Raw genomic sequence first — 25,003 nt, forward strand, 5'->3', positions numbered from 1 at the left:
GCAAAGTAAATAATCTCCACATTCTAGACAGATGAAACCTTGGCATCTGCTCTTCTGCAGCACAGAGTCCTTGGCAGATTCTGCAGAATGGGAAAAAATCAACATCCAGGGCCAAATGTATTCCTGGCATAACTCTACAGAAGCCAAGCAATTAATACTGAGAATCAGTATGGTCCAATAATTACATTTAAAAAAAAAAAAAAAGACTGGAGGACTATGGGAACCTTACAAGAACACTCCTTGGGTAGCTTAACAAAGTTTAATGACTCATCGGGGGGGAAATGAATAGTATGTATTCTGGCAACTAATGAACAATGTGCTCTGTGCTGTATTCTAACTTTGAAGTGCTTTTCGTGTAATATTGTGTTTAATTTTAGTTGCCCAGTAGCAAACGACAGCCACAACTTTGCATTGGGAACTCAGATCCATAAAACATCACAAGCTATTTATTATTTGTTAATGTACCTGCCAGGCAGGAGTACGACAAAACAGAAACTAATTTTGTGATTTTATGACTATATAAAGCCATGTTTCTTTATTTTCTGCCTTTAATGTATATTGTACTGGTGTAACTGAAGCCTGGGCTACACTAGCGGGGGGGTTTGAACTAAGATACACAACTTCAGCTATGCTATTTGCGTAGCTGAAGTCGAAGTATCTTAGTTCGACTTACCTGGCCGTCCTCATGGTGGCAAGTCGACTGCCACGGCTCCCCCATCGATTCCGCTTACTCCTCCTGCCAAGCTGGAGTAAGGGTGTCGATCAGCGGATCGATTTATCACGTCCAGACGAGACACGATAAATCGATCCCTGATACATCGAACACTACCCGCTGATCCGGCGAGTAGTATAGACGTACCCTGAGACACAAGTCTTCTCTCCTGTGTGCTTCTCTACTGTACATTTTGCACCTGGACTGCCCATTGAGATCAGGGAGAGCTCTGTTCAGAGGGGCTGATTCAACTCCTGTTGAAATTGATGGGACATGGTTTGGGTCTCAAAAGAGTGAAGACTGTGTACCGGAGATGGTGTCAGAGGGAGTTCTCTCCACAGGTGATGCAGTGGGGATGTTGTTGGCGAAAGCTCTGCATACGGGATCAGTACATGCAATGCAATGGGAATTATGTTGGCTGGAGCTAGCAAGCAGGGCTAGGTGCAGAAGATGCAACAGAGCTAGCACTGGTAGGAGCTCCAACAGCAAGACACAACTCGGATGCCACTCATGGGCGCAGGCGCAGCCCATGCAAAGGATGCAGAGGAGAGCCACATGACAGAACAGAGAAGAGAGCTCAGCTATAAACGGCTGGGACCAAGGGTTTTGCCACCCCAAGCAGCCAAAAAAAAAAAGCCGTGATCGTGATCCGCAGCAATTCAGCAGGAGGTCCTTCGCTCCGAGCGGGAGTGAGGGACCCTCTGCCGAATTGCCGCCAAATACCTGAACGTGCTGCTCTGCTCCGGAGTGGCCGCCCCAAGCACCTGCTTACTAAGCTGGTGCCTGGAGCCGGCCCTGGCTATAAAGAAGCTTTTTAAAATCAACTTTAACATTTCCAGGTCTCTTAGGAAATGAATCAGACTTTGCAGAGCTACTGCAGCCTCGGCTCCATCTTCAGGGTCGTCTTCTGTCAGAAGCAGAGAGCAGTCTCATATTTTTTGTATGTTGCTTAGCTTGATTCTCGGCAATATAGGCTCTGATTCTCCAGTTATGCACGTTTTACTTATGCAGTGCAAGCAGTCCCATTGCTAAGTGGAAGCAGTAGTTTGCTTGAGGGCTATCTGAAAAGGCTGCCCCGAAAAATGATGAATGAAAACCAGTTGCTTTTAGTGCAGACCAGGCCTTCGAAATCTGACTGTTATAGAGATGTAGGGAGATACCCTTACCTTCCTAAAAATATTTTGTAGTGGTTAATTATCCTCGTATGGTCTTTAAAAGGTGGCCCACCAGAACCTGAAAACTAAGGGCTTGATTGTACATGGTGTGTGTGTGACATAAGACAGACTGTATTTGAGTGCCTGAGTTATAGATGATTTTACGAGGTGTGTTGTGGATGATAGCGTATCTTTCAGCAAGTTCAAGCCCTTAATTTTGAGAAAGCAACAGTATTCAGTCATATGACGCATCCCCCTCTCCCCCGCAAACTCACACAAACCTTCTCAGTTACAAATTCTGCTCTTTTAATTAGCTGCTAATGGGAGCTGTGATAAACTGCTGATGCTTCTTAATGACTCCATAAAATAAAGACAGATAAGGCACCAACAGAGCCATACAGCGTATCCTGGAGGAGTAAATGGAAGCAGGCACAGGACTGAGCAGTGTGGGTGCAGGCTTTCAAAGCTGGTACAAGGAATCTCTCTGAAGGCTGGAGAAATGGCAGGCAGGCTCAACGGTTATGGATGCAGAGATAGCTGAGGGCAGTGTGCTGAACCCCTTTGCTCCCGCTGAGTCCTACCTGACTCCTTGAATAATGGGACTTCTTAGAGAGGAAGGTAAGGCTCAGCATGAGTAAGGGGGTCAGAGTCTGGCTGTGAATTTTTGAATTCAGCCACTGAAGCAACACATGTAAAGTTTTGCCTGAAAGAGCAGTAGGACTGGAGGACGCTGTCTGAGATTGCATCAAGAAGCTTGTTTTCCTTATTGCCACAGCTGAGTTCAATGCTATTCAGAGTCATCTCTTTTTGCTCAGGAATGCCTAAACCTCTGGCTTACAGGGAGATCAATTTCTCTCAGTCCTAAAGATGAGAGTCTGTTAAGGAGAGAGAGAGAAAGCTAGCCCAAGGCAGCTGTACCGCAGCTTTGGGCACTGCTACTTACCTGTGGGAGGGATACTCAGGACATTAGTTATTACTGTTCCTATCTCCTTAGGCCTTCTGGTCAGCATTCCCCTGGAAGAAAACCTGGGATTATCTAGATATACTGAAAACGTGAAGCCACGGCTCCACAAGGCAGGCAAGCATGAGCCATTAATTGCCCAGAAATAGCAAGAAGCAGTCAGAGGAAAGCTGTTTCTCGACTAGAAACAGAAACGTATTTCTTCACTGATGGCCTCTTTCCCTAATGAGCTTTTCTCCCTCCTTAGCTCAGCAAGGTCAAAATCGGGTCAGGCCCTGAGAAATAGCTGAAAGTTAGAATTTAAAATTCTACTTTTGCTCTTTGGATTTTAATGCTGTCTGCTTGGAGTATGCTCTTAACTTCCTGTCAATTGCTCCAGAGTCTTGCTCAATAGATAGCAAGCGGGAGTTTGTCTTCTCTAAGGCTGTATCTATACTCTGAGGTAGGGGCGAGTCCCCTGCTCGTGTTACGCACACACTCGCTAGCTGTCATCAAGCTAACGAGAGTATAAATAACGGTGTAGTGTGGTAGCACCGAGAACGGCAGGAAACATGGCTGAGTACAGACCCACTGTTATCAGGTGGGTATGTAATAGAAATCATAGCATGACAGCCCAGCAGACTGAAATCCTTATCGCAGACATAATAGGCTAGAGCTAGGGAAATAACTGATTTTATGGTTTGCTGGCTGCTCAAAAAAATCATGGAAAAATAATGGTTTTGAGTTGACCCCAAACAAAAAATGATCATTTTTTCCCTGCAAACTGGAGGGGGGAGAGAGAAAAAATCATTTTGTGTCAAACAAATCGTTTTGTCCAACCGAAAATGAAACATTTCATTTTCACGTTTCTTTTTTATAAAACAAACAAATTTTGAAACAAAAAGGTGTTTTGAATTGAAAAATTGAAACATTTGCTTTCCAAATGTCAGAATGAAAAGTCGTTTACATTTTTGAAGGATTTTTGCTTATTTGGTTGGTTAGGTTTTTTTATTGAAACAGGTTGACAAACTTGCAAAATCTTTCAGTTGACTCGACTCTGCATTTTTTGGGGAAGGGAGGGAGTTTAATCTGAAAAGTTTTGCCCAACTGTACAATAGTGACTAGTACAGTCTGCTTGATCTGATTTTTAGTATTGTCAATTTTTTTTCTAAAGTTGCTCAAACCAACAAGTCTTGTTACTGCTGATAATCAGTCACTCGACAAGTAACCCAAGTACATTAGGTTGGTACAGTCCAGCCTACGGACTCAAGTGGCAATTCCTACATTACAGAAGCCATGGCCATGCGAAAGCCAGAACATACTAGCTATGTTTATAGCATCTCACCCTTCTGTTACCATATAAATCTGTTAAGCTTTCAATAGGAACTGTATAACTTCCCCATTGTAGCTTTTTGTTGCCTGAGTCAAGCAGCCATGTAAATGAAACGTTAATTATTTAGAGAATGTTTTGTGTATCCTTTTAAAGTGAAATGTTTTAATGGTTACACCCCTTGTAAATCAGTGCTGGAACTGCTCCATGACACAATTAGAGCTCTCATTGTCAACAAATGATTATGCGAATTTGTTCCCTCTGATATAAATCAATAAGGAGACCTGAACAAGCATGTATTGATATGGGGTTAAGGGGTGGGGAAGCGGCCACGTAATCCTAATGGTTGGGGGCTGGGGGAGATTATAATGATATAAATATGATATTGTAGTATGATATAAGGCTGTTGATCTGTGGGAATCAATCTGTAGCTCTAGCAATCAGGAATAAGCTAGTCCTGGTTATAGCCCAGTGCTTTACCAGAGTTTGAAGGCAGAATGGCAAGATCGTCTTCATTCCCTCAGGGCATTATTAGAGGAGGAGGTGATTCTGGGGATGGGGCTAGAGATAGAGAGCTCGTCTACAGGAACAAGTAGGTCACAGCAAGCTGGGGTGTGAATCTACCCCACACTAGCCTGCTGCTCACTAACTATCCACGTGAATCCGGCTAATGTGTGTTAAGAGTTTGTTAATGTGCTTTGATTTAGTCCTCTTTGAACCAGGACTAGGTCAAAGCACATTATCAGACTCTTAATGTGCATCAGCAGAGTGCCCACAGACAGTTAGTGCGCGACTGGCTAGAGCAGGGTCAATTCACACCCCAGCTTGCCGCGACCTAAATGTTCCTGTAGACAAGTCCCGAGCCTTGTGTGGCAGTAGCTGGCCGATCTGGAAGCAGCATTGGGGTGTCTGTTTAACCTGCTGGAGAACAACCCTCCCCGCCACTAGAGCTTAGGGGCCACCATTGTAACTTCAGTCCTGAATCTGTGTGACTGCTAAGTCTGCAGCTATGCTCCCAGGCAGGCGGTCAGAAGCCATGGTGATGGGCAAGGTATGAATGCCCAGATAGACAAGTAGCAAGGTTTTGGGAAGCCCCGTATTTGGGGGTGGGGTCAGCTTTCTGCACTTCATTCCCTCCTGTTCCTCCTACCCTCGCTGTCCCCAATCACCTCTCTGACTGCTGTCTTCATCTCATCTCTTCTTCAGGCCTTACTCAGTGTCCCCTGGGGCTGGAGCCACCTCCCTCTTCTCAGATGCCAAAAGCTCTCCTACCCCTGCTCATACCATACTGGGTTTGGGGTGGTGTCCAGCATGGATCTCAGTCCCAGTTCAATAAACTAACTCGTGGCTTTGCTGGGGTTGAGACTTCAGCCCCGAAACTGGTGCTTTTCATAGATTTTTAAGGCCAGAAGGGATTGTTGTGATCATGGAGGCCATGTCTACACTAGGACACTTGACCAGTAGAGGAGTACCACCATACTAGCCTGGCAAAGCACTCCCAGGGTGGACGCAGATATCTTGGAAGTCCCGCCCCCTAAACGAAACATGCTACACCTGTAAAGTTTGCTCGTGTAACTGCATCTGCCCATGGGACTTCTGCCAGCACATGGATGTCGGTCAAAGATCACAGCTCTCCATGCCCCTGAGCGACCCAGCAGGTCTCCGTAGTGTAGACATAGCCTACGTCTGACCTCCTGCATAACACGGGCCTTTCTGGAAAGGCAGGAATGTTTCAGGCACGACAAGGAAAATGTGCACACCTAGCCCATTGGTGAGTGTATGTTACCAGCCCCCCATGGTGCCTGATCTGCAGATGAGAGAAGTCTGTGAAGCCTGGGCTCTTAAACTCAAGCTGCAGCAGCTTGTGCTTTTAGCTCTGTAAGTCCCTGGTTCAATCTCTGCTTTGTTAGCGAAGAGGGCAGCTGTCACGCTGGCATCCTGCCTGGCTACCACTGCATCTTGTACTACAATACCCGTGCGATTCTGGTTTGCCCATCGTCCCTGAGTACAGTCTTTCTGCAGATTCTATGCATGAATGCTTGCCAGGCAAATTGCTTTCGTGACCCTTTTTTTTTTTTTCCTTTTAATTAATAAGAAGGGAGCAATTGCCACTTGTCTGCGCAGTCAACAAGAAGGAAAATATTTTCAAGGCTAGAGATGAGTAAATGACACGTATCCCTTCAGCCCTGAACAGCAAGCGGGGTGCAGAGGCTGTTTGACTATTCATAGCGCTGGTTTTATAGACTGCCACGGGCTGAGGTTGCATCATTACCATTGGACAGTCTCTAACGTGAGATGGAGAAGCGGTGGGAGCTTGCTTTTGATTCTTTTTCTCCCTGACCTCTGTCGTGTTCTCAGATTCAGTAGTGCCACGCACACGCAGTTGAGTGTGGTGTCTTTCCCGACGGAGAAGAGACGGGACCCCACTCTGACAAGCATGAAGAATAGTTTTGATGGACACAGCAGCTGTCTTACTCCCAGACTGATTGACACCGAGGCTGTGATTTTTCAAAAGTGGAGGGCCTGAAGTAACCCCTCTTTCAGCACCTAAATCTGTGGCCTGATCGTCAATAGGGCCACGCACCCTGCAGCTGCCACATGTAACTGATTTAGGTGCTTAAATATGGACTTGGGAGCCTAACTTTAGCCAGCCTATTTTGAACACCGTAGCCAGCCTACACTGCTGAGTGTCACCGTGCTGAGGGCGTGTCGACACTGCAGTCAGATCTGTGAATGCAGCACATGTAGGCAGCCCCACACTAGTTTTGATCTAGCTCACTCAAATGACAATAGCGTGAAAATGTGGCAGCACGGGTTGTACAAGCCCACCCAGGACCCTGGGTTTGCACTTGAGTGGCTAGCCAAGGGAGCACCTGTGTTCATAGAATCATAGAATATCAGGGTTGGAAGAGACCTCAGGAGGTCATCTAGTCCTACCCCCTGCTCAAAGCAGGATCAACACCAACTAAATCATCCCAGCCAGAGCTTTGTCAAGTTGGGCCTTAAAAACCTCTAAGGGTGGAGATTCTACCACCTCACTAGGGAACCAATTCCAGTGCTTCCCCACCCTCCTAGTGAAATGATGTTTCCTAATATCCAACCTAGACCTCCCCCACTGCAACTTGAGACCATTGTTCCTTGTTCTGTCATCTGCCACCATGGAAAACAGCCTAGCTCCATCCTCTTTGGAACCCCCCTTCAGGTAGTTGAAGGCGGCTATCAAATCCCCCCTCACTCCTCTTCTGCAGCCTAAAGAAACCCAGTTTCCTCAGCCTCTCTTCATAAGTCATGTGCCCCAACCCCCGATCATCATCGTTGCCCTCTGCTGGACTCTCTCCAATTCCACATCCTTTCTGTAGTGGGGGACCCAAAACTGGATGCGATACTCCAGGTGTGGCCTCACCAGTGCCGAATAAAGGGGAATAATTACTTCCCACGGCTTCCCATCTGTTGTGAGTCAAGCTTGTTCGATCACAGTTAGCTTGGATATATCTACACATGCTGCAGTCATGCCTTGACTGCAGCATGGACATAGGGTGAAATCCTGCTCCCCCCAGAAGTCAGCAGCAAAACTCTCATTGATTTCAAAGGGCCTGGTCTTTCATCCATTGTCTCCTTACATCATAGGTTCAAGTAAACAGTCACAGATTGGACTGCTGCAGTTCACTACATGCAGCGAAAGCTTTTCTGGGTCAGGAGGTGACTGGAATATTTCAGTTCCAACTGTTTTGCCTCACTGTCCATGATCCCAATGAAAAAAAAATATCCTCCACCTCCTTTTTTGGGCTGGGTGTCTGATGTACCTAGCTTTGCTTGTTTGAATTACATGTGCATCTCTACAATCTAATATTACAATAACTGAATGCTGTCAGGTGCTGCTGTGAACGTCATTCATTCATTCATCTCTTCATGGTGACCCATTTCTGAAAGACAAAGCTCAGATCGAGCTGGAAGGGGGAAATTGACCAGTTCTCCTTTAACTAAAACATTTCTAAATGGATTTAAACACAAACACAATCATTTCTTGGTCCCCATTCACTAAAGGTACTGCACTACGAGAAAACAAAGCTGACAACAATCTTGAATGACAGCTATGTTGGCTGTAGAATATGCAACATGCGCGGGCAGGAGCTGAGCTTTCTAGAAGAACAGGCTCCCACTGGTAAACTGAGGGTAAAAAAAAGTTCCGAGCATCCGTGTTTAAATTCAAGCGGTGTTGGAAGAGAACCAGACTGATGAGCCATTTATTTTGGGAAGTGTTTGTGGAAGACTCAGGTTGAGCTTTGGGGCAGATCCCCCGCTGCTATAAAGCACCTTAGCTGTGTTTAACTGTCAGTGATGCTATGCTGACATACAGCAGCTGGTGATTTGGCCTTTTTCATGCCCACCGCTGTCCTTTCCCAGCAGTTAGTCACAGCTTTCTGATCCCTGATGGAACTGCAGACTATCGCATTTGAAACGTTATGTTGTTGTTACTGTAGTATCAAAAGCATGCTAGAAGCTTTACGGACAAGTCAGAAGCTAAGCTCCCAACCCCAAAGAGCTTACAATCTACCCAGATCAGGTGTCATATCCTTTAAGAATACTCATGCAATTTATATGGATGGTGGCAGTGTGCCTCTAGTCTCTACTCTGCCCTCCTATACATGTGATTTAACAGCTAGAAAGAATCCCATGATTCACTGCTGTCTCTCCTGTAAAAACATCAACCTTTACTTGATGGGGGGACCAATAGGTTGAAACTCTTGGATGGGCGGATTTGGAGGTGAGGTTCATCTGGCTGTACAATACTTAAATGATCCATTTTGATGGGCATAAGAAGGAAGTGGCAGTAGGTGGATCTATCAAAACCAACTGGTCCCCTTGTAAAGCCTGCTTTAACTTGAAGGAGCAATGGAACAAAGTTGGTTGACTGATCTGTCTCCACTTAAATGGATTTTGAAATAGCCTGTTTACAACTCCCTGGCCCATTGTCACCTCTATCAGTAATAAGATTGTCAGTTGCCAGGAGACGTGAAGTTTCATGATGCAGCAATTGTCATGAAAGAAGAGATGAATCCCAAACTAATGTTGGGTCCCAGCAGAATATGATCATCCGTTTTGTTAGGGCAAATAGGCAAAGCTAGAATCTAACCTTGCTGGGCTTTCTTTCATCAAAGGTTTTGTGGCAAGCTGGCTGATTTAAATTCGTCAGGACTACATTATCTTTAAACACACACACCTCCCCACACACACAGACAAGATACAACAGTAGAACTCTTATTTGACTCACTGAAGATTGAGGAGCTCATAAAATCAGAAAGGTCATAACATGCAACACCTCCAAATTACAGCTGTAGCGTGATTGCAATGCTGTATGAGTGGCGAACAGCTTTTCAAGAGCAGAGCATAAAATACTTAGAGAATCTGAGTCCCTGTGGAGAAGTTTTTTGAATTACTCCACCATGGAATTACAGTAGGTATGGTGCATAGCATCAATTTCTTCTTGTTCTTCACACCACAGCAGAGGGATTTCCAACAAGGCATCAGGACGTGAAAGATTTTTGACTTGTTCTTCATCAATGCTACTTTCGTAATGTGGTTTCTTTGTTTGTGTTCACCATCAGGAAAAATGGCCCAGACAACTGGTCATTTGGAATATGGGTGTTTTGTAAAATTGACGTTCTGCTTTTATTATCATTTAAGTGTTTTGCTGTAGTACCTAGACTCAGATCAGAGCCCCTTTGTGCTGGGAGTGTATGGACAGGTAATGAGAGACTGTTCCTGCCCTGAAGAGTTTACAATCTAAACGGGCAAGGCTGAGGCACAGGGAGATTAGGGAGGGGCATTTCAAAGGTGCTGAAGTGATTTAGAAACACAAATACCTTTGTTCCTTTTGGTGGGACTTGTGCTCCTAAGTCACATAGGTGCTTTGGAAAATTCCACTCTAAGGGAATGTCTACACTACCCGCCAGATCGATGGGCAGCGATCGATCCACCGGAGGTCGATTTATCGCATCTAGTCTAGACGTGATAAATCGACCCCCGAGCGCTCTCCCGTTGACTCCTGTACTCCACTGTCGCAAGAGGCACAGGCAGAGTCGATGGGAGAACGTCAGCCGTCGACTCACCGCAGCGCAGACCTCACGGCGAGTAGAGCGAAGTACGTCGACATCAGCTACGTTAGTCGCATAGCTGAAGTTGCGTAACTTAGATCGCCTCCCCCGCCCAGCATAGACCAGGGCTAAGTGACTGAATGGGACCTTCTTAATTCATGACAGGTTATTGTAACTGCTAGAACAGAGCCACACAACAGTGTGTTTAGAAAGGCCCTGGGTGTCCTACGTTACACCTGTGCCATCAGCCTGTGTCCTAACCATTTCAGTTCGGTAGTTCAGTCCCAGCCTTGGGAGCAAATGTCCTTAGGTTGGTCTGGCTGTTACTTCCACGTGTCCTGTACACACTAGTGATAGTTCATCTCCCAGGAGCTTCTTCCCTCATGGGTCTGTGGGCATCAGCCATTTCCTTTATGGTGCTGGGGCTCCGTGCCCAGTCTTATGTAACAGTTTTCAGCACTTAAATGGCCTTATAGTCTCAGGACTTATCTTCCAAGCAGCAGCGCTATTAGCACAGACATAGTTAGCTTACCTCAAAGAAGCTGGTCAGGAAATAACCTTTGCCAAGTGATATCTGTCTAAGTTTACATTCAATACAAAATAATAACTCTTGCCTGTTGTTTATTTAAGACGGGCGTGCTCTCATGGAGTACATCATCCCATTTCACTTACTAAACCACGTTACGTAAACCCATTGACTTACCTGATCTTTCACTTCTCTCTTTTGAAAACAGGCATGCGAGCCCAGCTGGCCTTTTACTGACAGCGGTAGTAGCGGTTTCTTATATGATTGCAATGCTGTACGAGGGGTAAGTAGCTTTTCAAGAGCACAGGATAAAATAATTGAAGATAAAGCTGGAGTCCCAGTGGAGAGGTTATTCCACTTAGCCCACCATGGAAAAAAAAAAGTTTTATTTTTTTTCAGTCACCTTGATAATGTACAGATTCAGGTTTTAGGACCGCTTCTAAGGAAAAAGGAGATTCGATATTTTTAATGGCTGCTTCTATCTTGAATTTACATGGCAACAACAATGAAGAAGACCACAGGAGGAGAATGGGTATCCTGATGGTGCACTGCACAAACTAGTTTGCATTCTGTAATTCCTTTTCTGGGCTCCTTTGATCTTTTGCCCTGCACTCTCCAGGCACATGCTAAACGTGGCTGCCTGGAGTATCCACCAGAGGCATCAATTGTACTTTAGCAATGACACATATTTCAAATGGCCCTAAAGGTGATCTGCAAAGGATGAAAATGGTAGGTTGGGCATTTGCTTCTGATGAATAAAAGAGAGCTTGAAAAGCAAGGGGTTTAGTATCCTGAAGCTTTGTTTCCCACTTGGTTGTTCATTTTTCTTTACTTTCATTTTTGTCTTGAAGGGGAGCGAGAATAGATTTAAAGGGCTAGATCCTCCTTTGGCCATACTGCCCACAGCTTGAGCCAGAGCGTGTGAAACAAAGGTGGCGTCAAGCTCACCTCTGTGCTGCCCTCATTCTGCTGCAGCTCTGGGCAGAGCCAGTCCTCCTGCACCAGGTTAGAGCTGCCTTGAGACTGCTCTCATTTATGTCAGCAGCCAGTGTTCCAAAGAGGCTGAAAAGCCCAGGATTTGCACAGCATATAATAGTATTTTGGCCACACTCTGCTTCCCAAGCTACACTAGCAGTCAGGAGAGGATTGTGTAGGTGGCTTTATGCCCACTCTGTGCCGCCAGAGGATCACCATTCCTCTGGTGTGATCCTTCTGGGACTGGACTGCTTGCAGTCAGAACTTAGTCCAGGCTCTGCTCTTGGAACAAGTCTCATTTGTTTCCCTATGAGGTGAGCCTCTTGCCTCCCCACAGTCAGGGATTCTGAGTATTTTCCAGGGTGGGTGTTCCTAGGAGCTGTCATTAAAAGCTGGATGGATTTTGAAGACCTCCAAGTCTTGTCTCTGGCTTTCATTGTCCATTCCCTCTTTGCACACATCAGCGGTAGCTGCAGCGGGACATTACTGAGCCTGCTGCAGAGGGAGGTGGCAGCCTCCCCTAAGGCAATGAGGGGCACCTTTGCAAAGCACCTATGACGGTGCACGGGGCTTAAAGCAACATTGACACCTTGGACCTTGTTTTGTCATAGACTTGCATGCTGCAGGCAAAGGTCCCAATCACTAGGTGAATCACACACGGGGAGGAGGGGCTGGAACCTTGCTCCTAAAACAAAGGCTAAAGGAGAACTTCGTTAGCTGATGCTATAGCAGGTCCCATACTCTCTCCGTAGGCCCAGCCACTAAGAGTTACACATACCTACAAAGCCAGTGCATTAGAGAGTGCCACCCACACTGCTGCATTCCAGCCAATAGGTATGGGAATTACCAAAACTACTGTATTGTTTCTTGTTTTCCAAAGCAGTGTCTCCCTGATCTGTAGGTGTTAGGAGGGGCCAGGAGCAGAGATTGTGGTATCAGTTTAATGGCAAATAGTTGTCTTGAATTTTTTCTGCCTTTCCCCATCTCCAACAGACCCTTCACAGAAGAAATCTATCAGCAGAAACAGAAGGTGGCAAAGAAGAAATAGCAGCAGCAGGTGTGTTTGCAGAGTACTGAGGAGAGCTTAAGAGCTGGGTGATTTCAATAAGGGGAGTCAGTCTGCTGGGCCATCCACCTGCGCGAGATAATTTCACGGGATAAGAGAACTCAGCCTGACTTCTAATTTTGCCCTTCCCCGAGCTTTGCAGTCGCTGACTCTTTCTAATCCTTCTCTCTAGTTCTGAAGAGATTTTGAACTTCAAACCCCCACAAAACCCAGCTAGGAGAGTTTCTTCACAATGAGTTTTGTTCCTGCTTCCTAGTTGGTTCCAAACCAGCCAAGGCAAAAGTATTTTGATTATAGGCCTGAACGTGAAAGAAAGGAAAAACCAGCAGGTAACTTGAAATTAAACATTTAACCTCTATAAAGCCGCAAAAAAACCCCAGCTACTGCGTGAGGCTGAGGTTCAAACGTAACAGGTGCGATTGTGCAAAAGTGCACCCACGCTCTGTGAGCCTGCATCGTGGACATGCAAACCAGGTAAAGCCATGCCTGACTGCCCCATTGCAAGTGGAGATCAGGTCATTCCAGACACACATTTGCACGTGCTTGTGTTATGAAAATTTAGCCCAAGTGGCCTGATTTTTAGACTTGCATGTGTAAAGGCCTATGCAAAAAGGCTTGGGCAAGTACCTGGCTGGTCTGCATATACAGTTACTGCCACTGCACCTTTTGCTAGTCTTAAATTCACCAAAATTTGGCCAAGATTTTCCAAAAGTGACTAGTGATTTTGAAGGCCACAATTTTTGGATGGCTAGAAGGAGACATCTTTAAAGGACTAATGGTCAGGAAGTGCTGAGTGGCCATCGGGCCCCGTCAGAGTACCTCAAGTTGGGCATTCAAAATCACTAGTCACTTTTGCCAGTCTTGGCCAAAGTCCCCTTAAGCTTCCAGCCTACTCTCCAGCATCAATGCGCATCAGATTAGACCTGCCACTGGTCCTACAAAGCATGCCTCATCACAGCCAAAAGGAACCATGCAAGAAACGCTTCTCCAAAGAATTCTCTTTTTCACTTGCAAACAGCAGAAGTCAGAGAATCTCAGGATCTTGGTGTGGATCTGAGACATGCTCAGATGATGGTGACATAAGTCTTTTTTTTTATTTTTGTGTCTCTCTTTTTGTGAGACAGTTTCTCGGGCTGCTCCACACACGGCATGGTTTGCTGGTCCTCTGGATGTGTGATTTGCCCATTTTCCCTTTGAAATGTCTCTTGCTAATTAGACAAACAAACCCCATCCTGCCAATGAATGCTACCACAGCAGTTGTAACAATCAGAGAAACAACCAGAATAAAAGTACTCGCAGGAGCCTAGGAGTTCTCTATGGCTCAGTCTACCCTTTGTCTCCTCCTGTTGCCCTGGCTCACAAAAGCTGAAGCCCGGACACACAAAGAAAGTAACAAAGAAGAAGGAGATTAGCTCAGAGGACTATCATGCAACACCTCAACCTTTCTCCCACCCATCTTGGGAGGAAGCAAAACCAGTTTTTAGAAATCAGCAAAACAAAACTCAGCTGTATTTTCTAATTACAGGGCCCATGAAATAGTAAACAGGGCTCCGGGGGGACATTTGTAAACAGTTTCTCAGGACAGCGGTCGCCTGTTCCAGCTGATCTTTCATGCAGATGTCCCTGGAATGAGACGGTTAAGTAGAGTGACTTTCAAAAGGCTGTACAGTATTGATGTCCGTAGTATTCAGCTGACACTCTGCACTTTTAATACGGTGCATTTAATCCAGGCATGAGCTGTAATTGCACTGTTTGCTTGAAAAGTCGACACCTCTGACGTTGGCAGGCATCCCAGTTTCTCTAAATCCTGTGGTGACTTTGCAAATAGCCTCTATTGTGAAGGAGCGTGAAACACAGCATGACTCCGCCAGTCAGTGGGGGCAGAAGCTGCATCCTCGTGGATCAGCTGGTGTCCCACAGAAGGTGGCACTCTGCCATCTTTGAACCAGCAACGGAGAAGGAAGGGAGGTGCCTGCAAAGCCCTGTGACCTGGGATCATGTTCCTAGGGGAGCAGGGTGAGTAGAAGCACCGTGCAATGAGCGTATTTCACCAGGGGGAAATAATGCAGGCACCTGCGAGGAGGGAAGATGGCAGTGTTGTCTGGGAAGTAGTGCGAGGGGCTGGCAGTCAGGGCTCCTGAGTGCCTGAGCTCTGCCACTTGCTCAGTGGAAGTTTGGCATCTAAATACACTTGAAGCTCTGGGCCTTCGGGCTCAGTTGTTAGAACTGTTGAGCCCCTGTAACTCCAGCTGATGTCTCGGGGTGCTGCAGGTGCAATCGTGGCCTGTGCCTCCCATCGGTAACGCTGACCCTACCCTCACAGGGCTTTTGCGAGGCTTATTTCAAATTAATGTGTGGAAAGTGTTTTGAGATGCTGGGCTGCAAGGTGCCATGGAAGGGCACTGTCTCTCTCTGGAAAAGGGTCCCTGTGAAGAATAGAGCCTTGATTCGTTGTAGTCTCTATTGAGCTGTCTTTTGACTGTCTCATGCCCTCTGTCTTTTTGTTCCACTCACTGGCTTGCTACATCGTTATTAACAAGAGTGCTTGATGGCGGTGCAGAGACAGCGTCTACTTGTTTGGTGCTTGATCAAAGGGAAGGTGGGGTTCACTGTGCAGAGTGAAAGCTCATCTCACCTCTTCTCTCTCTCACACTCACACACACACTCTCTCTCGCTCTTTCTCTGCTACAAAATGTTGTACCCTGAATGGAGCAAATGACCTCAGGCAGTGTTGCCAAAGCACAGTGCCCCAAGAAGAATGTTCCAATTTTCCTCCATTATTTTTTGCAGAGAGCCTGCATTCCTGACCGCCATCGCGGATGCTAATGATCTTTTCATCTCTGTCCCGTTGGGGGGTTTTTAGGTTATTTTTCTTTCTTCCCTATTGTTTTCATTATCATTGAGCCATTCAACCATCCCCTCTGCCCACCAGGGGTTGAAATCCCAGCCCTTGTGTCTAATTATTCAAAAGATTCTAGGGTTCAAATTCATTCTGAATGGGAATGGCAAAGAGTTAAAGCCCCCAGCCTGAGTGAGTGACGTGTATGGACTCCTGTGATGGCTAGAGGCACTCTGAGAAGAAAGCCATGTGAAGAGTCCATTTTAGTGAGGGAATGGAAAGCCATGAGAAGAGGAGCTTGCATTGTTATGGAGAGGAATTGGGGTTTAAAGCTAGAGATTGGGGGTTAGGACTCCTGGGTTCCTAGGACACCACTGACCTGCTCCATGATCTCAGGAAAGTCGCTTAATCTCTCCATACCTCCGCACCCCCATTTGTGCATTGGAAGTAATAATCTGACCCCCGGCCCAGCATCGTTGTGAGTATTAAGGAGTGTTTGTAAAGTGCTGAGATCGCTGGCTGGAAAGAACGTCAACACGTGGTATAACTGAGCATGATAATGTCCTTAGTAAATGCCAGTGGTCCTCTTCCTCTCTATATTGTCTGCCATTGTGAGTCTGTCCCCACCCTTGGTTCCCCCTGGATTTCTTCTCTCAGTCGCATCCAAACAGTCTAACATCCACCTGATTTAGTTCCTCTGCACATTTCACTTCAAGTCTCTGGAACTCCCCGCCTCCCTTTGTTTCTGCTTTCTGAACTGGCTCCAGAATCCGGGAACCTTTGCTCAGGTGCCAGGAAGGACGGGGGGAAATTGCAATGGCACAAACGTTGATTTTTCTGCAAATAAAATGAAACCCCCAAACTGTGCCAGACCATGTGTCACCTGTTGGTGCTTCCGTTTCCTCCTCTTGAGTCCACCCCTGTAAAATAGTGGAACATGCTGTAGCTTTTGCATGGTTGTAATTTGCTCCGTTCCCTTTATATGTCACTGCCTGATGTTCCTAAAAGAGAATTAAATCCATTTTTGAATCAAAACGTTGTTTGCATCCAGTCTGTCTTGCGGCCGCTGCATTTCTATTTGCGTTTCAAAACCATTCAGTCGGGGGTGGGGGGTTCTTCTTTGTCAGCAACCTTCTGTATAAAGACTTTTGCATAGTATTTTATTTTTAGTAAAGTTTCCACATCTCCTTCACAGCTAATGTTTACAGTCAGATGTTAAAGTGGCCCTGTACCCATAGCAACCAATGAGGAGAAGATACATTATATTATGCAGCCGATTTATGTCAGAGCTGCTTGTTGTGGCTTCAAGTAACTGATATAAACAATCCCACGTTTGCGGATGGATCGTTAGTATTTTCAAATGAAAAGATTCTTTCCTAAGAAGTAATCATCTAACTAGAATAAAGATAGGGCCTGGTTATTATTTATTTGTGTCACCAATGGCCCAGATCCTGAAAGGTGATTTATCCCCTATTGAAACCACTGGAGTTAGGAGCCTAAATACCTTTGAGGATCGAGGCTATTGTGTCTGGGAGCCTTAGTCATGAACCAGGACCCCAGAGTGCTCAGTGCTGTACTGGCCTCTTGTCACTTCATCCCTGTTAAGGGTTAGCCTTTATTCTGGGCGCTCAGCAACTAGACACCTGTAGCTGGCCTGGGCCAGCTGACTCAGGCTGCTGGGCTGTTTTATTGCGATGTAGACTTTTTGGGCCTTGAGCTAGAGTCCAAGCTCTGGGACCCTCCCCCCTCGCAGGATGCCCAGAAGTTTACACAGCAGCGGAACAACCCTGCAGTCCAAACCCCGCAAGCCCCAGTCAGCTGGCACAGGCCAGCCACAGGTGTCTACTTGCTGTGTAGACAGACCCTTACCCTGATTGTCCTGGTCACATCAGCGGGGCTGGTCGTGTCAGTGCTCATCCTTGGGAGACAGGGTTGCACAATCTCGTCCTGAGCCGGTACAATCACTGGGGCAGGAACAGCCCTTGCATCACGCCACAGAGTGGGACCCCTGAGCCTGATTTGGGCCTCAGGGCAGCATCTCAATACAGAGAAATACATTCAACAGCCCCCTGCAGCAGTCAGTGGAGAGACTCTGCGTAGAACAGGGGTAAGCTCAGGATGAAACCAGAGGAGCTTAGTCTCAAGGAATCATAAGTCAGAGTTTTCTTTAGATGAAAACAGCGTGGGGGACAAGCAGAGGCTAAAGATACTTCAGAGCATGGTTTTGCATCCCTGCCCCTCCTGGACCTATCCTCCAGGAACTTATTTAGTTCTTTTTTGAACCCTGTTATAGGCTTGGTCTTCACAACATCCTCTGGCAAGGAGCTCCATAGGTTGACTGTGCATTGTGTGAAAAAAAACCTTCCGTTTGTTTTAAACCTGTTGCCTATTAATTTCATTTGGTGGCCCCTAGTTCTTGTGGTTATGAGAAGGAGTAAATAACACTTCCTTATTTACTTTCTCCTCACTAGTCATGATTTTATAGATCTCTAGCATATCCCCCCTTAGTCGTCTCTTTTCAAAGCTGAAAAGTCCCAGTCTTATTAATCTCTCCTCATACGGCAGCCGTTCCAAACCCCTAATAATCTTTGTTGCCCTTTTCTGAACCGTTTCCAATGCCAATATTTTTTTTTTTTTTGAGATGGCGTGACCAGATCTGCATGCCGGGCATACCCTGGATTTATAGAGCGATGGAAGAGAAATGCTAGGGAGTGGCCCTCAGGGAAAGCCAAAGAGCAGTGTGCTGGGCTCTTTGCTGTTTTGGGGGAAGGAGGTGGAACTGGGCCATTGCACGAAGCTGCATTTTAGCCTTGCTAACTCTTGTGAGGAACCTGGCACTGTGATAGATACAATAGCAATCAGCAGCGGGGCAGGCCTTGATTAACTCCCCACCAGTCACTGTGAGGCTGAGCTGATAGACCACACCTGTGCTTCCTGCCGCCCCCCATCCCAGACAGGTGTGGTCCATTGCTCTGAGGAGAGGCTGTCCCTCACTGAGTCACTCCCTCTTGCCTTCCCTTAATTAGCTGCCCTTTGAATGTGCGCCGCATACCTGCAGGCTATAAAGAGAGGAGGGTTGGGCCTGCTCCATGTTTAACTCCATAGAGATATGCAAGCCAGGGAGGGACTAGGTGGGAAAATGAGGCCTAGTTTGCTGCATAGAAGAACAGAGACCTTTGTGAATAGGGACAGTTTGGGAGTGGGTGAGTGAGAGGGAAGGAAAGAAAGAGCCAAACTGGGGTGCCGGCCGACTTAGAGCACAGGGCAGAGCAGGGGCCTGGTGCCTGGGCTGCTCCCCTACCCACTCACAGTGGAGGACTTTGTCTGAGCTTAGGCAGAGCAAAGGGATCGTGCTGCCTGGGTGCATAATGCCAAATGCGGGATGGGAACAGCCAGCGCCTGAGAGGTGGAGACAGAGCCTTGAGGATTGTGAACCCCTTCCCACGATGTGGGGCTTGTGCTGGACGGAGGGTGTGGCTGAGCACCCCTGCCAGGATGAAGAGCCTGGAGCTTCCCTAGAGAAGCCGAGAGGGGAGAGTTGCTCCTATCTTACTGAGAATTCCTGCAGCACTGTAGGGCTGGCTCAGGGACATAGCTGGGATGCTGGGTTGTGGTTGGGAAAAGATCTTGAAGCAGAAGGACCCCTGGACTGAGGGCATAATTAGCCAGCTTCCTTTGCATCTCAAACAGGGATACCTGACAGCCCTGATCTTCTGGGCTGTTCAAGACCCAGAGCCAAGTCTTACAGCTTGAGACCAGCGCTACCTCGGGTCAGTTAAAACTGGAGTCATTGCACTAAACTATGAAATCTCTTTCCCGGTGGAACAGCCCGATAGCTAAGTCCAGGGCCATCCTTAGCCATAGGCAGCTGCCTAGGGCACCACTAGGTCTGGGGGCACCGCTCTGCTGGGAGCCAGGACAGATGGGAAGCAGTGGAGCATGTAAGAGCAGGGCTGCTGGGTCCTAGAGAGAGCCGAATGCAGCACAGTCTGAGGGAGGGGATTGGCTGCTAGTGTCTCTGGGAAGGGGTAGGGGAAGGAAATCATCTGTGAGTGTAACTCTTTCCCCTGGTGTGAGGTGAGGCAGGCTCTGCGGCTCTGGCAGTATCCTTTGTTGTCCCCCATAACGTCCATTCTTCTCTTTGCCCCACAGAGCACCCCCCTGTTTCTCCCTCCCCCCCATGGAGCACCCCTCTCTTCCCCCTCCCCTCCATCAGGGCTGGGTTGGTGAGGTGCTGGGGGGAAGGGGAGGTTGGCTGGCTGAGGAATGAAAGTGAAAGTAACTCACTTCCTCGGCTGGCAGCCAGGATTGGAAGGGTAGCACAGGGCTGGGCTGGGGAGAGCCAGATAGCATGTGCGAAAAATCAGGACAGAGGGTTGGGGTAGGGTGAACAGATGTCCCACTTTTATAGGGCCAGTCCCAATTTTTGGGTCTTTTTCTTATATAGGCTCCTATTCCCCTCCTCCCCGTCCTGATTTTTCACACTTGCTGTCTGGTCACCCTAGATAGGGGTAATTGGTGCCTATATAAGACAAAGCCCCAAATATCAGGACTGGCCCTATAAAATCAGGACATCTGGATCTGATTACCCTAGCTGGGGAGCACATCTCTCCCCTGGGCTGGCAGTGATTCATCTCATCCGGGGGGAGCTGCACAGGGCAGGATGAGCTGCTGTGGCTCCATGGGTGCCCCCGTCCTGAGATCAGATGCTGTGCTAACTTCACCATGGTCCGTTGGGCTGGCGGTGGTGCCCATTGGCGTGTGATGGGACCTGAGGGTTTGCTGCTGCTGTTGCCACTCTGCACCCCAAGAGGTGGATTTTGGGGTCCTGCAGTTTTCCACCTATCTCCTCCTCTACTGCAGCTGTTGGACCAGCAGGCTGGGGGTGAGCCAAGCATGAAAGCAGTACTGTGTTGCCATTTAAAGTGTCATTTAACAACTTTGTTTGCCAAAAATGCTTGCTAACAATCCTGAATTCAATTTCAATTTTTTTTAAAAAAATCAATATCTTAGCCAAAAACAGAAAATTAAGTTGTTGACAATTATTTGTGACAAGTTTGGTATGGGAAGGGAGTGGGCCAGTTTTCATCAGAGAAACAAAAAATGTTGACTGACTTTCCTATAGCCCTGTTACTGCTAAATAGAGCCCTCCAACAACTGTAATATGCTCATCTCCTTACTAATGTATAGAGCAGGGTCGGCAACCTATGGCACACGTGCCAAAGGTGGCACGCGAGCTGATTTTTGATGGCACGCAGCGGGAGCTGAGCGGCTCAGCCCTGCCACTGCTCTGGGGTTCCGGCTGCTGCCCCATTGCAGCAGGTCCGGGTCCTGGCCAGCAGCCCACTCAGCACCACACTGCTGGCCTGGGGACCCCCAAGGAACCCCAGGCTGGCTGGCAGGCTGAGCAGGCCGGAGGCTGAGACCCCAGCTGAGCCACTCAACCCACTGTCGGCCTGGGGTTCCATTCACTCAGCTGGCAGCGGGCTGACAGGACTAAATTCAACGAAATAGGAAAACAAGAGCAACTAATGACAAGTGCAAGAGCCTAGAGCAGTGGCCCCAACCTTTTTTCGTCTGGCGGGGTGCCAGATGAAGGACCGTGGTGGCGGACAAGCATCTGCCGAAATGATGCCGGAATTTCCAGGCGGCATTTCGGCAGATTTGCTCGTCCTCCGGCCAGTACGTGGGTGCACTGAGAGGCCCTGTGCGGGCCATGGTGCACCTGCAGGCACGCGTTGGGGACCCCTGACCTAAAGAGCCTCCTGAAGCACGGTGATCGTTTTGATTTAAATGGACTTGAACTGTACGAAAAATTGAGTTGTTGCCACATGCAAAATCAATGATGGACATTGTACAGTTTATTCATACCAGCAAACTTGTTGACATATATCCTAATGTGTACATTGCCACTCATATTCTACTGACAATTCCTGTAACAGTAGCATCAGGAGAACGGAGTTTTTTCAAAACTAAAGCTCATTAAAAACTATCTCCGCTCTACAATGAGTCAGGAACACTTGACTGGTCTTGCTATTCTTGCAATCGAACAAGACATCACTTTGTCTTTGTCATACGATGACATTATTACTGATTTTGCAGCCAAAAAAGCCAGAAAGATTGCTTTTAATTAAAAACTAATCCTTGTTTCAATACCTCTTCATATAAATTTCCAATAAAATGTTGACAAATTTAAAAAGATTATATTATTTGCATCATTCTGTCAAATCAGAATTTTTTCTATAGTGCTACTTCTTTGGTGCTAGTCCATCAGCATTCAGTGTGCTTAATTAAGTTAAACTGGTTTTAATAACATGCATGTGGCAAGTTTTCCAGTACTGTAAGCTTATGTTTGTGTTGCTAAGAGCAAGACACGCATGGGGGCACCTGTTTAATAATCTCGCCTAGGGCACAATAAATCCTAAGTACGGCCCTGGCTAAGTCTGATCTCGTAGTAGTGGTATAGCTCCATTGGCTTCGGTAGCATGAGTCTGAGCTTACACGAGAGTCAGTGTGTGCAGAATCAGGCCCCTAGTTGCTCAGATTGCTTTGCACAACTAAGATCTTCAAGCTCTCACCCCTCCACCCACCACCACCCCAAAAAACCCCCAAGCCCCACCCAGTGTCTAAATGCATACTCCTGCCACTCTCCGCCATGGCTATTATTACATTTAACGTTCAGCTTCTTGCCATGATCTTTCCCGTCCCTGGCTATCCCTGCTGTCTCGCACCAATTACCTACGACTTCTCTTTCTTGACCTTTAAATATACAGTAGACATTTTGTTTTTCACCTACAAATCCTGTCTGGAATCCTTAGCATTCCTTCTCTGTATCTTTTTTCTTTTGTTGTTTTACCCCTCTGTGGTGTCACCCCCATGCAGCAGTCAGATGGGGAAAGTATGCTGACGCTAGCTACAAAGGACCCGATTCTCCCATCGGTTTCAGCAGAATCTAAGCTTCCATCTCTCCTTTTTTCCCCTTAAATTAGTTACAAATCCTTGGGCGGTGCCGTCTTCCTGAATCTGCTAGCGAACAGTCTGAAACACTAGTTCTGAGAGAGCTGAGCTGCCTTATTTGTCTCTTTGGGAGTGTTGACTCCAAAACCTAACAATGTCACTTTAACTTTTCATTTTTTTCTTTTTTGCTAACCGCTTTAAGAGAAATATTCAGCTACTCTAGGTTCATGGGAGGAGCATGGGTTTGTAGGCAGAGTGTGATTCGTGTACACCACCCTGGCCTCCCCAACTCTGACCATTACCCCCCATTCATGCAAAAGTTCCTTTATGACAGTGCAAAGCCATAGCCATTCTCACTTGAGTTTTGCTTGAAAATAGTTTACAAACAGATTTAATTATGATTTAAAATCAGAATATTCTAAAAGTTGGGGTGAGGGGGTTGGACCTCAGTCAGAACCAGCCATGTTTAAGGTTTTGCAAAACTACTTCCACTCTTCGATTAGCCCATTTTAAATCATATTCCAGCTAGTTTGATGCTTCCCCATTTTTTACATACCAGTCATGCACCAATTTTGTCCAAAAAGGGGGACATAAGATTTCTCTGATTTATGCTAAACGTGTCTTGTTTTTTCCTACCTTATCTAATGGCACTGACATCTACTAATCTACTCTGCTGTATGTTTGAAACTAGTTTTGCCTGCTGTGAATCTGGGGTTTGCAAAAGTCCATTGGTAATTCATAGCCAGATGCTCCTTAAAAAAAATAAAATAAAATAAAAAAAATAGGCTAAAGGTTGTGTTATAACAAAATTCTGATTGGGATCCAAGGTTTGTCTTTTTTTCTATACAGGTTATCACTTAGGTTCCATGACTACCTGCATGGTAAACTCAGGTGTAGCTTGGGTGGAATATTCTTTACTACGAAGGCCACAGTGGAAAAAAAAAATACAAAGGCTCCATTTAGAATTTGTGGACAATGTTTGACTTTCAGGGAAGGATTCTGAGACTATCCTGGCCATTTCGAAGGAAAGGTTTAACTCATCTCTGATGAACTAGCGCAGTATTTCTAAGAAGTTGAAAGTACTGGTTTGACATCATATCTGTGTCTGGCAGCCTAGTTCTCGCCATGAAAACCACCCAGTAGAAGCCAGTAGTTATTTCCTCCATCAGTGGGGAAACTTACTTAGAACTAGATTGGATAAAGTGCTAGAAAACAGAACTGGAAGGGAACAGTCTTTCAATAACTTGGGGATGGACTAGATGACCGAATAGGTTTGGTAGATGACACTTTGTCTGAGCTCCTGCATAACACAGGCTGAAGCAGTTCACCCAATAACTCCTGCAGAATGTCCAACAATTTGTGGTTGAACTCCAGCATCTCTGTTAGAAAGACATCTCGGCTTCATTTGAAAGCTTCAAATGATGGAGAATCCAACACCTCTCTTGGCAATTCATTCTAGTGGTTAATTACCCTCACTGTTATTTCCAGCTTCAGTGTTACTGGTTGACCTTAAACTGCACAGGAGATGTTTGTTTAGTAAGTCTTGGAGGACACCCAGGGTTGGGTTGGGTTGGATATGTCCAGCAACCTCAATGCAAGCCTCCCCATTAGGGTTAGTGAGGGTATCTCCTGTCTCTCCCCTACAACAAACATCATGAGAGGCAATGTGAGACACAATGTTTCAATCCTGGCCTGAACGTCCCCTGAGTTCAGGAGGGTTGAAATGGCCTGGTGGGCCCAGCTCTGTTACGGAGTGACTATTTATTCAGGGATCGGAAGCACCTGGCACCTGCTGAGGCGCTAACCTACAGTCCTTTCACTTCAGGTGACTGCGGCACAAGCAGGGCACCGTATGTTGTTCTGAAAACCAAAGACAGACCTCTAAGCCCTTCCTAGCAGCTCTGGAGCACGTGTGATCAGTTGCTAATGTTTGCTTTTTGCCCCCGCAAGCCGCATTTCTTAGACTGAGCTGGCATTAGGAGGGAGGGCTATCAGGCATTCACCACCTTAAACAAACACTGTTAGCCAGTGCAGACCTTTGAAGAATAAACATGGACTGCAAGGTAAATAAACCCTGCTCATCTCATCTGAACTGGCACGAGTGGAAAATGGTTTAAAAGGAGCTAGCGCTTACTCTGCAGCACACCATGTGCTGCCCCACAGCACGGCTGCACTTGCAGTAACAGTATTTGAGAGGCCAGAGGGAAATGAATGCTTCCCACTGTTTGCCCAGCTTGACTGCATTTTAGCTCCAAGACACTGCACCAACATTAGCTAATTCATCCTTATATCTCCCCTAGGAGTCAGGTTGTAGTTTGGGATCTTGGGGAAACTGAGGCACAACAAAGTGACAGGTCTTGCCAATGGTCAGACAGTGAGTCAGTGGCAGAAATTAGGAGTCCCTGATAG

At 46.7% G+C, this 25,003-nt stretch overlaps 1 protein-coding gene across 1 annotated transcript in view; it reads left to right on the top strand.

Annotated features, from left to right (window-relative positions):
• The window catches only part of PEMT (phosphatidylethanolamine N-methyltransferase), a 96,122-nt gene extending 79,450 nt beyond the window's left edge, over window positions 1-16,672 (top strand). Inside the window, exons 6-7 of the mRNA XM_032762796.2 lie at window positions 10,966-11,040; window positions 12,726-16,672. Of these exons, the coding sequence (XP_032618687.1) occupies window positions 10,966-11,040; window positions 12,726-12,780 (130 nt within the window). The 3' untranslated portion in view covers window positions 12,781-16,672. The remainder of the gene's footprint in view (window positions 1-10,965; window positions 11,041-12,725) is intronic.
• Window positions 16,673-25,003: the final 8,331 nt, after the last annotated feature.

The sequence above is a fragment of the Chelonoidis abingdonii genome, chromosome 9 (genome assembly GCF_003597395.2).
Source record: "Chelonoidis abingdonii isolate Lonesome George chromosome 9, CheloAbing_2.0, whole genome shotgun sequence".
Classification (NCBI taxonomy): Eukaryota; Metazoa; Chordata; order Testudines; family Testudinidae; genus Chelonoidis; species Chelonoidis abingdonii.